General features: G+C 32.0%; 2 protein-coding genes across 3 annotated transcripts; both read right to left on the bottom strand.

Moving 5' to 3' along the window:
- Positions 1 to 1,028: 1,028 nt before the first annotated feature.
- Positions 1,029 to 3,458, bottom strand: LOC100168413 (heat shock protein 68-like). The gene has a single exon (XM_001951880.5). It carries the CDS (start codon positions 3,145 to 3,147, stop codon positions 1,222 to 1,224), a length of 1,926 nt encoding a protein of 641 aa, XP_001951915.1. The 5' UTR covers positions 3,148 to 3,458; the 3' UTR covers positions 1,029 to 1,221.
- Positions 3,459 to 8,921: 5,463 nt separating this feature from the next.
- LOC100167730 (tRNA-dihydrouridine(20a/20b) synthase [NAD(P)+]-like) lies at positions 8,922 to 12,150 on the bottom strand. Of its 2 annotated transcripts, none has more exons than XM_016805224.2 (6): positions 11,895 to 12,150; positions 11,642 to 11,763; positions 11,495 to 11,570; positions 11,253 to 11,436; positions 9,431 to 9,635; positions 8,922 to 9,355 (listed from the first exon to the last, which is right to left on the bottom strand). In XM_016805224.2, exons 1-6 carry the CDS (start codon positions 11,978 to 11,980, stop codon positions 8,976 to 8,978), a joined length of 1,053 nt encoding a protein of 350 aa, XP_016660713.1. In that variant the 5' UTR covers positions 11,981 to 12,150; the 3' UTR covers positions 8,922 to 8,975. The 2 variants fall into 2 exon arrangements, with proteins under 2 accessions (XP_016660713.1, XP_001951826.2); XM_001951791.5 differs by having other exon boundaries at positions 9,431 to 9,639; positions 11,257 to 11,436; positions 11,895 to 12,145.
- Between the last annotated feature and the right edge of the window lie 734 nt (positions 12,151 to 12,884).

Genomic DNA, 12,884 nt, shown 5'->3' with positions numbered 1-12,884 from the left:
AATCGATTTTGCCCCAGTATCGGGGCCAAACCCGATAAAATGTTAAAAATAGTTGATGGCTTGTTAAAAAATAAATATGAATGATATGCCTGTATTGTAATTTAATATTGTAAACAAGAAGTTACTTAATACAACTGTGCAAACAGATGACGTTTATTTTAAGATCTGAATTATTATGAAAATATTCATTTTTTCAGTCGGTTTTGTCCCGTGTTCCCCTAAGTACTAGTCGTAGAGTCTAGACTAGAGAAAACCACTTTTATTTGAAAAAAAATATAAAACGGACTGCTTGTCCAACATGTTGCCTATGATCTAAATTATAATAATAGTGTGTAATGTGTTTATTTTAAATTTATTACCTCGATTTTTACTGATGTTATAGATTGAGCTGCAAATTGCAATTATTTATTATTTAATATATTATATTAAATACAATCAGTCGAAGTCGACAGATCCTTTTTAAGTATCTAAGGTAAAATATAAAATATAAAGTATAAAGTGAAATATATTATTTATTACTTATAAGTTATAAGTAATTATAAATTGTTAATTGTTAATGGCTTAAAGGTAATACAGTACTACCTGCAAGTGATAAATCAATAAATTAGTTATTACTATATATCACTAGGTCATCGGTGGTACTAGTGAGAGTGCACCATAGTGTACCATAGAGTGAACCATACTATGTAACGTTGTGTTATAGCGTGATAATATGTGATCAACACTAAAAGTGTTGTCTTATATTCCAAATATTTTTTCTATGAAAAATAATATATTATATTCCCCAATATTTTGTCTTTGATCAAACGTTTAATATTAGTTATATTAAATATAATAAAATTTATAATAATAATTATAAAAATATTAGAAGTACCGATATTTAAACATATTATATTTACGGGCTACGACCAATTTTTAAACCAAAATTGAATAATAATTATTGTTAATGTCTTACATAAAGTTTCAGTGCAGGTTGCAGTGTAAATTAGTAATAGTACTTTTACCTGATAAAATAAAAACGCAAAATGTATACAGCTATAATAAAGAATGAATATTTATTTTGCCGAAAACCTAATAATAATAAATTATGAAGTGCAATAGACAGATAAATCTAAACTTAAATCTATAGTGAATACTTTATAATATAGTAGGAAACAGAATATAGGATATACCATTGACAATGTTATTTACAAATATGAGATCACTTATAGTTACAGAATATTAATCGACTTCTTCGACGGTAGGTCCTCGGGGACGGGCTCCAGGGAAACCGTTAGCACCGGGAGGTGCGTTAGTTGCTCCGGGTTGTCCTGCGCCGTGTATCTTCAACATGAGAGCCGAACAGCTATTTTGGATTTCCTTTAGCTTGAACTCATACTCTTCCTTTTCCGCCAACTGATTGCTATCCAACCACTGGATGACCGCTTCGCATTCCTTTTTGCCGGTGTTCTTCTCAGATTCGGTCAACTTGTCGCCAGCCTCGTCCAACGCCTGTTTAACACCAAACACGTAGCTCTCGAGCTGGTTTTTGGCCGCGATCTTCACTTTTTGTCGTTCGTCCTCTTCTTTGTACCGTTCGGCCTCACTGAGCATGCGATCGATTTCGGCTTGGGACAGACGGCCCTTGTCGTTTTTGATGACGATGTTCTTGGAGCGCCCAGAGCTGTTGTCCTTGGCCGAAACGTTCAAAATGCCATTGGCGTCCATGTCGAAAGTCACTTCGATCTTGGGCACTCCCCTGGGCGCCGGGGGTATGCCGGTCAGGTCAAATGTACCCAGCAGATTGTTGTCCTTCGTCATAGCCCTCTCACCCTCGAACACCTGCACGGTGACGGCCGGTTGGTTGTCCGCGTACGTGGTGAATGTTTGCGTTTGTTTGCACGGAATGGTCGAGTTGCGCTCGATGATTTTGGTCATCACGCCACCCGCGGTCTCGATGCCGAGTGACAGGGGGGTGACGTCCACGAGCAACACGTCTTGGATCGCAGAACTCGTGTCTCCGCTGAGGATGGCCGCCTGCACCGCCGCGCCGTACGCTACCGCCTCGTCGGGGTTGATGGACAGGTTGAGCGGCTTGCCGCAGAAGAAGTTTTGCAGGAGACTCTGGATCTTCGGGATCCTTGTCGAACCACCCACGAGCACCACGTCCTGTATGTCACCTTTGTCCAACTTGGCGTCCGCCAACGCCTTCTCCACCGGCTGCAGCGTCGACCGGAATAGGTCGGCGCACAGCTCCTCGAAACGGGCCCGAGACACCCGTGTGTAAAAATCGATGCCATCGACCAGCGCGTCGATCTCCACTGTGGCCTCTGAGCTGGACGACAACGTCCTCTTGGCCCGTTCGACGGCCGTCCTCAGGCGTCGCAACGCCCTCGGATTGGCGCGCACGTCCTTCTTGGTCTTCCGCTTGAACTCGTCGGCCAGATGAGACACCAGCCGGTTGTCGAAGTCCTCGCCACCCAAGTGCGTGTCACCCGCCGTGGACTTGACTTCGAATATCGATCCCTCGTCGATCTGCAGTATCGACACGTCGAACGTGCCACCACCCAGGTCAAATATCAACACGTTCCGCTCACCCTTCAGGTTCTTGTCCAGACCGTATGCCAGTGCCGCGGCCGTCGGTTCGTTGATTATTCGCATCACGTTCAGCCCGGCTATGGCGCCCGCGTCTTTAGTCGCCTGTCTCTGGGAGTCGTTGAAGTACGCTGGCACCGTGATGACGGCGTCCGTCACGTTACGGCCCAAGTACGCTTCCGCGGTTTCCTTCATCTTGGCCAACACCATTGAACTGATTTCCTCCGGCGCGAACACCTTCCGTTCGCCCTTGAACTCCACTTGGATCTTGGGCTTCCCGCCATCGTTGATCACCTTGAACGGCCAGTGCTTGATGTCCGCCTGCGTCTTGTCGTCGTCGAAACGACGGCCGATCAGACGTTTCGCGTCGAACACCGTGTTGACGGGGTTCATCGCCACCTGGTTCTTGGCCGCGTCGCCAATCAGACGTTCAGTGTCAGTAAACGCCACATAACTCGGGGTGGTCCTGTTACCTTGGTCGTTGGCGATGATTTCCACTTTTCCGTGTTGCCAGATACCCACACAAGAGTACGTGGTGCCCAGATCGATACCAATCGCCGTCCGTCCGGCCATCTCGTCAACCACAGTCACGACGCACAACAGTTACAAATGCGAAACAAAACACAAACTTGTTTTAGTGTGTATAATAGTATAATATACGTATAGTACCGCGATTCGATAGCAGCTACGATTATATTAAATCACTCGTTGACTTTAAAACGCGCACAGTAAAATAAAATGTTTTTAACACCGAGAGTCGCAATAACAATGTAAAGTCGTCTCGTCAAAACACGAACCACAAAGTTGTCGCTCACGAATTCGAACTGATGCCGGGGAGCGCGCCGTTTGCGGTTATATAGCCGGACCGAACGTTCGAGAAGGTTCGATACGTTTCGTGAAGGCGCGCTGCTATGACCGCCGCTACGGACAAGCTACATCACTGCTACCTGTGGCACTCTGTTTTCATCACTGCTCTACATACCGTAACTATACCTATATTATTATTATATATACGGCCATGTTGTAGACCATTCGCGAATTTTCCACGCCTTTCTCGTCGTTTTTACCGCGTTTGTTTACGTATCAAACCTATCTATACTTGTTTTTATTGATTAAATGTCAAACGAAATTGTTCAATAATTCCATAACTTTCTTATTGACGAATAATGTATTTTAGAGATACCTATACTAATATTTCCATCCGACTGTATTATTGACCTATTTTTTCAATTTTAAATATATGAATTAAAATTAATTATGGTAGGTATACATAATAAATAATTATATATTAGTGTAGGAAATTAAAGTAGAAATTTATTTCTTGAATAATTTTTTAACTTTAATTTGGGATTTGGGCTAGTATTAAATTTGAGACTTGAAATCTTGAAAGTAAAATAACTTATAATTTATACACAATATAGATATATATATTATAAAGAAAGGGTAAAACTACTCAAATTTTGAAGTTTGTTGTCTGTACCTAAATCATTTTAGATTCTGAGTAGAGCGATGTATGTTTTTTGTGTATATATATACAGGATATCGGAATACCGAATAGGAAAAAAAATGATTCGTTCATATGCATATATAGTTGTGACTTTATAAAGTAGTTAGTTACTTTTGAGTAGGAAAAACAAAGAAAATATTGATTTTGTTTTTTGGAGTAACTCAATAATAAATACAATTTTTACCAATTTATTTATATTAGCTTTTTATATATTATATATTACAGTTTTAAAAATATTGAACCTTTTATTCCTTCAAATGTCGACAACATTCTTTTTGCTTTGTCAAAAACCTTGAATACTTATTAGTTATTACAAGATGACTTTTGAGTTGAACATAAAATAAACTATATAAAAAATCACGAATTAACATAATATTATTTTATTAACGTTTAAAATTGAAATTTTGATTTTCGACAAAATTTGAAATTTATCCTAAGATTTGAGAATTGAATACAATGTTTTTTGTAAGTTTCTATTTCTGGATTTAAAAAAAAGTTATGTAACAGTTACACACATTTTTAAGAGCATATGAAATTTACTATTTTTTTTGATCAGCTTTATGAATTTCAAATTTTGACAAAATTAGTAAAAATTACGAAAATTCGAAAATTATATTGTAGTTAAAATGGATAAAGTGTTCAGTTTTCATAGCTAATGCTGGAAAATACTATAAGGTTCCTCATAAGTATGTAGTTCATTCCTGTCCTCAAATATATTTTAGATTCTGAACGAAGTGATGAATGTATTGATTTTACAATGATGTGTGTTTTTTTTTTTTTTTTTTTGTGTCTGACGACAACTTTTGGAGCAGTAAAAATGCTTCGATTTTCAAAAGTTGTACCTTTTCTGAAAGGAAAGTGAATCTAGTTGGTACTTTGGGGGGTCAAAAGTGAAAATTTCCCAATACTTTTCAAAAGCGGCAGGAAAAACCATAAAAAAATAACGGAAAAACGCGAATTTTTACGCAAAACCAATTTTTGACAAAAACGAAAACTTAATTTTACTGTAACTCAAAAAATAATTATTGTAAGCACTTGAAATTTGCAACAGATGTTTATATTAGCGTTGTCTATACAGGGTTAAATTTTCAAAGTGTTTCGACTTTTTTTGAGCTATTTATAGACAAATGAAATTTTCAATTTTTCTAAGTATTTTTTTTTAAAATAACGATAAAAAATTTTTGGTTGGATAGAAAACTTTGAAAATTTAATTCAAGGTTTCTTATAAGTTGTTCTCACAGTGATAAAAAAAAATCCAAAATCGTTAGTCACAATTTTTTTTTATAAGTGCTTAAAGTTTAAATTTATACGAAATATGTCAAAATTGCGAAAATTTGCAAGTAATTTTGTGGTTGAAAAATCGTAAAATTTTTTTCTTTTATAACTAAGCTTTTAAAATTTGGTACAAGGTTCTCCATAAGTTTTTCTTTAAATATCTGTAAAAAAAACTCAACCGGACTAAGACAAAAAATTTTTAGGAGTGTTTGAAATTTAAATTTTTACAAAACCGCATTAAATAACGGTTTAGCCTCAAACGATTTTTGATATTTGTTATTATTCAAAAAGTATGAGTCTTAGACACTTGAAAATTTTACCAGTTGTTTAAATTGACATTTTCTTTATATAGTTTTATTTTCAAAATATTTCACTAATTTTTAATCTATTTATAGGCAATTGAAATAATCGATTTTTTTTGATTTTTTTTTTATAAATGTTGATAAAAAAAAATTAGCTGGGACAAAATACTTGAAAATTTAATAGAAGGGTCCACATATGTTGTTCTAACTCCCATTCAAAAATTATAAAAATACATAGGCACAATTTTTTTTTATAAGCGTTTATAAGTGCTAATATTGACGAAAATCGTCAAAATCATGAATATTTGCTAATTGTTCTGTAGTTAAAAATGTATAAACTATTTTTTATTAAAAGCTAAGAATTGAAAATTTAATACTAGGTTGTCCACAAGTTGAGCTTAGAATAATTATAAAAAAAATTGATCCCAATTGAAAAATAAAATACTTGTTTCAAAATAGAATATATTACAATATTTAAAAATAATATATCCTAGACTGACAAATCATCTCCGTTCAGAATCGTTTTTCGTATACAATGATATAATATCATTGGATTCAAATTTAATTCCATCCATTACAGTAACCCACTTGTAACCTACTGTACAGCAGAGCGACATCCACGACTTACCCGCCTTTTTTTTATTTTTATTTATTTTTAGAAAAAAATATACAATCTATATCTAAAACATAATGAGTAGGTATATGTGCGATAAGAGGGAAACAAATCAAACAAGATTTAAATAATTTAGTTTAAATAAACCTCCCACTGATGACATTTTCGACAAAAAATCTGAAAAATATATAAACTTGATTTTTTTTCATAGATATTGTAAGTTGAAATTTGGACGATATTCTATATTTAAACAAAGAATTACGATTTTGTAGGTAATTTTGTTCATTAAAAATATTGTTCATGGGGATTTCACCCTAACTACACCTACTCTACTAGGGAACACATTTTAGCATTTACCGTGGCCGCCACCCGGTGGTGTAAATTCTAGAACATTCACGAATTGTTTGCTTTTGTTGTTATTATTAGGTACTACGTGTCTGCGTTTGTTAAATGTCTTTATTATTATAAAACTTTTCTATGGGTATATATTTTTTAATACTTTTTATTGATTAGGTATGAGGTACCTATATAATATTTCCTGAGGTTAATGAAATTAAATAATTAATTTCGTTGGATTGAGCTCCTCTACTTAATTTTTCCCAATTCGAGCACTGGTCGTAATAACCCTATCACGAACTAAATCAATATTGTTAATTATGATAAAATATCGGAAAACAATTCGTACAATATCGTACAATTCGTTCTTAATATAGGTAATCTCTAAACTATTATAGTATCGGGATTATTTTATTAAAAATTAAATTATATTCTTAAACTTATCATTAGACATCATAATAACTAAGAAGTTAACCACTACAATATATTATACGCTTGTATATTTAAATTTTTTTTATTACCTACTCAAATGTCTTAGTTTTAAAAATACATCATAGTCATTAATATATAATTACTGTTAACTGTTTAGCGTTAAGTCTAAAAAAAACAAAAAATATATATTCGTATTTTGTTTACTTAATGTATAGGTAGATACAACATATTGAAGGTAGATATTCTAAGTAATTAATTTGGTTCAAAATCCATGGTATGTATAAGTGGAAATAATGCAATTTATTAAGTAGCGTTTGAATTTATGTGTATTATATTATCTAATTTTTGAATATTATAATCTATCTATATATTTATAGAAATGGTGTGAAATATGTATAGTACCTGTCTACTATCTAATCAATATTGAGAATAGCTGGGCCGATTTTGATGAAATTTGTTGTGAGTGTTTGAGTGGTTTCCTGGATGGTTTAGATTCAAAATTTTACCCGGCAAGTCCAACCCGAGGAGGTGCTCAAACGGGAATTTTGAGATTTATGTGGAAAATCTTTGTTTATAAATGGTTGTTATTGTTCATAGAAAAAATAATTAGTATTTATTATTTTTATTGCAACCATAGACATTTTAAGTTTTGTATGTCTATGATTGCAACCAATGGCCATTGGTTATCGGGCAGATCAGGTACAAGCATGCATCAAATCAAATTTTCACACATTGCCAAAAAGGTGGCTGCTAAGTTACACTTATAGGCGGTGATCGGGTTGCGCGTGTGTGTAATCCGTTTATCCATCGCAGGAGGATTTTCCATTCGATATGCTGTCGCACATTATCCGCGATCCGACATAGTCGGATAGTCTACCAGGATGTCTGAGTTTCACTTACTGCAACGAGTTACACCCAAAAAGAGTTGAACAATCGCAATCAAGTGCGCGGGATCAGCTAGTTTTCAATATTATGATACATTTTGCCAAAATTCGTACTTTAAATGCTTATTAAAAATAATTGTTCCTATATATTTTTAATATTTTTCAACTGTTATTCTAACATTATATCAGGAGCTTTGTATTTTCACGCTTTTAGAGTTTTTGACCCAACAAATAACATTTTATTGGCATTTATAGAAATTTCCTGTGCTTTTGAAAACTATTGAGAATTTTAAATATTGAACTCTCGAATGCACCAAAAAGATTCACTTTCCCATCAAACAAGAAACTGGTTAAGAAAATCGAAGCAGTGTTATTGCTCAAAACGGTAATTAAAAATAAATAATATTTGATAAAAAAAAAGCAAAAAACAAATTTTAAAAACCTGTAACTAATTTTATTCAAATGTATCGAGTATCGGGTAAAAGCAATTAAAAATACTTAGTAACTACTAAGTTTAGGGGCCTTGAATTGCAGCTTAATCTTAATGCATTGTGCTTAAATTTTGCATAAATTTTTTTTACATGTATTGAAACCATTTTGGAGGTATCGATCATTAATATTTAATAATTGAAAAAAAAAGAATGTCCCTATAAATAAGAACTACCTTAGTCACAATACTCCAAAGCTATGTATCGGGTATCATATGTGAAATTAAATTAATATTTTATATATTTATTAGTAAATCAGATTTAGTTTTTTCAATAATAGCACTAATATTAATTGAGTAAAATTACACACTTTTTTTTTTTAGAATTTTTACGTTGGTTACTTCTTAAACAGCAATACAATTCCATGCTTTTAATTTTCAGTTTTCACTTGTAACCAAAAAATATTTTATACTTTTTTAGGAAACCTATTAGATTATTATAAAAAGTTATAACATTATAAAATAAAAATTTTATTTTTAATTTTAAACATACAATACAAAATATATATTTTGCTTAATTTAATAATAATTGTTAAATAATATGTATAAAATTAATATTATTTATTCAATCAAATAAATTGATTATGCTGTCCACAATATCTTCAGGCTGAAAAGAAACTGTGTCTTCGACAGCTATATTTTCATAATATGCACCACTAGTTCCACCAAGTTCCTTCCCTAATATCCTATTACTGGGAAGTACATTTGATATATGTAATTGATCTTCTAAAAATGATACTACATCTGATGCTGTACGTAATTGATTGAAAGTTTTTCTTGCAGTTTTAGGAAGCAGACGTTCACACATAAATACTAAATGATGATGAAACCACAAGAAATTAGTATGTTTGATATTTAACCAATCTTGAACAGCCGAGAGTGGTGTAGTTTGATAGCCAGCAAACAAACCAGGGTTGTGTAAAATGCCTCTTGCACTCATCATTCCTAAAACATACAAATAAATACATATTAAATTTACATAGTAGGAAATAAGCAACATTATTGCAATTATTTTATTACCTCTGCAACCAGTATATTCTTGCATTGTGATAGCATCCGATAAATTTTTGATATCACCATTTAATATTACTGGAACACTAACAGATTCGTTAATAAGTTTCAAACATTCTTGATCAATAGGTTCATTCTTTTGAAGAGCTGTTCGTCCATGAACTGTAATAAAAGACACACCAGTAGCTTCAATTTGTTGACAAAGATCTACACTCTTTCTGAAAAAAATAGATTTAGATATGTAATGCATGAAATATGAATCTAGATAAATTTCCACGTGTTGGTTTTTTGGGATATCAGATAACTGCCAACTGTATGTGAGCACTCATAATTTATTAAAATGAGTAAGAGAGAATCTTAAAATGAAACTCGTAATACATTTTCAAGCCTAAGGTATTAAACCAAATGTTTTATGTATTTTGATAGTAAAAACAGATTTGAATGTTTTAATATGTTTACTTTAGATGGTATGAACAACTTTTTCTATTTGTCTATTTGAAAATGTATAATTAATTGTTATATTTACAAACATGTATACAATTTTTAAGGAAAATTTTGTTTGAAAATTGTTATTAGGATATTTATAAGGAAAAGAAGAGGAATTTTAACTTGATTAAAAAATTCATATAGAGTAATTAGATTCAACATTAAACAGTACCTAGGTTGGAATGAAAATAGGTCTTTTTAGCATGAAGAACAGTCTGTTTCAAATACTTTCAAGTGTTATTTAAAATGGCCTTCCACGGGGTAGTAAATGTCTTAGGTTGTTAATAAACCGAATATTGTAATGCATACACATGTGTTAAACAAATTGTTATCAAATGCGTGTGGACTTATAAACTATAAACTATGGGATTAATGGTAACCGGAATAAAAATTCGCAGGCTACAATATTACTAACCACATGAAAATATTGACAAACTACTTTTCAAATAATTAAAAGCGTATGGCATCATAAGCATGGAATACCTATATTAATCAGTGTTTTCAAATTGTTTTACTGGCTATTTTTGTATTATGCTAATTGTCTTACTATCCCTCTCTGAACCAACACACTTAATAACAACAAATAGGTTTTTGAAGAATTGCGAAAGGTTTTGAATAGGAAGGTATTGGTATTTTTAATTGAAACTTTTCAGCTTGTTATTAGTAGAATTCAAAAAGTTACGACTATTTGATGTCAAACCAGTAACCCATTCCTCCCGAGTTCCAAGCCTATTTTTTATAAAATAATTTTTCAATATATTTCTACTAAAAAAAAGCCCAAAAAAAGGGCTATTTCGTAAAGTAGAAAAGATCCAATTTTTCACCTGATGTGGAACTTTTTTAAAAAAAATGGTATATATATTGTGGTAGGTATTCGCTTTCTGTTTTGCAGTACAAAATTGTTCAATTAATTTTTTACTCATATCCTGTGTTCCTGTTCATCTGACGAAATGCCAATTTTTTGCAGGTTATTTCTCTATTGAATCCGGGCAAAGTTCATTGACTAACAAACCAAGAGTTGCAATCTTTGCCCACTAAGAATAAATCATGACTGTATAGAAATTCAAAATAATTTAATTAAATACATGTCACCGTGCATTTAGTAACCATAACAAATGCTACAACTCAATATACCTAATATAGGTACCTACTACATAATATTAATCCCATAGTTTATAAGTCTACACGCATGTACATTTGATAACAATATGGTCGGGTATACATTATCAGCCCGACCGTGATTCGGATACCTATTATAATCCTGACTAGGTGTATAACCGCAGCGAATATTTTAAATATATATTATACAATACTACCTATTATATCGAGTTATTTGTTTTAATACCTGCCTATGATCATCGAGTAATCTTAATTTAACTGATATAGTCTTGTTAGTGGGCAAGTGATTGCGTAATTGACGAACACAGTCTTTGATAATTTCTGGATTTTTCAGTAACTGTGCTCCGTATCCTTCATTTAGAGCCCATCTTTGTGGACAGCCACAATTAAGATCAACTCCATCACAATATCTAAATAAAATAAAAATATTTAAATTAACTTAAAGAACAAAATATATGTAGGACTTACGGAATGATCAAATTGGAAGCATTTACAAAATCAGATGAATTATTGGCACCAAATTGTACAATAAGAGGTCTATCATCTAAATATAAAAAAATAAATATTTTTTTAAATAAGAATTTAATTTGAACTTGACAAACATTTTAAACAAACCTGTATCAGTTTGGAATTCATGTGCTCTAGCCTTAGCTGACTTGACATAACAATCGGCCATTATCATTGGTGTGAAACATAAATCACATTCATACATACGAATCAATTTTCGGAATTGCAGTCTAAAAAAATAATAAAATATTAAATCATTTTTTATATGATATTAATGTTAAAAATGCATTTACATTAAACTATTTTAAGCTTGCAAGTTATAACACAATGTTTATAACAAATTTCTATATTGTACACTTACCTGCTATAACGGACCATTGGTGCACATATTTTAACAAACTTTTTATCTGGATCGTCAAATAAATCAATAACTGGATTATTAGTCATAATAGAAACAATTTTCTTTTTTGATTTCAGCTTTTAAATTTAAAACTTAAAACGAAATCTCAAATGAACACTTGCAGGAAACTAGAATGTTATAAGCTACAAGCATGATAGCCACAGTGAACCACAACGGGCAGTGGCAGTGCGGCAGCTTCTGAATTCTTATCAACTTTTGTTATCATATATCAAAAATTCAAAAATACTAAAATAATGACTATATAGTGAAAGAAACATGTTTTGTGAAATTTAAAGATTTAAGATAGAGTCATTTGTCATTATTCTATTCTGTGATAGAGTATAGATTTATTTATTTATATCTTAGAACTATAGATCACGATTCATGATTTAAGGTAGTATCTTCTAGAGATCTTGGATTTTGGTCCGTGACATATAATTATAGGAATCACGGTCTTAGATCTTCGAAGACCGTGATAGGAACAAATACTATAAAAATTATAATACGAGAAAGTCAATGGTAATCAGCAGTGACATACGGAGCCCTCAGTTGTACTGTTTTTGCCTATATCCAAGGCGTAATTTCATATAATAAATACCGCCAAAATGTGGCTGTAAACAAAAATGACTATTTTTTCGTATTTTTTCGTAAGATCAATATTTGTTTTGTATATTATAAAAATTTATGAAAAATAAAAATGTGTTCTAAAAAGTCATGTTCAACAAAATATTGTTACAATACAGGGAAATTAAATCCAAATTTAGCTTTTCATAGATTTCCATCTAATGAAGAATTGTAAGTTTCTTAAAATAATTATGTACAGAACCATATGCTTTTAAATAAAAATAAATAATAATTGTAGATTAAATAGTTTGATATTATTTTTGGTAATATATTTTTAAATTGCATTTTACGATTTCTGTATAAATTAATGTATTAGGTGTAAAAAAT

The sequence above is a fragment of the Acyrthosiphon pisum genome, chromosome A1, assembly GCF_005508785.2.
Source record: "Acyrthosiphon pisum isolate AL4f chromosome A1, pea_aphid_22Mar2018_4r6ur, whole genome shotgun sequence".
Taxonomy (NCBI): domain Eukaryota; kingdom Metazoa; phylum Arthropoda; class Insecta; order Hemiptera; family Aphididae; genus Acyrthosiphon; species Acyrthosiphon pisum.
Note: the sequence above shows the minus strand (reverse complement) of the source record. Positions and strands in the feature narration are given on the sequence as shown.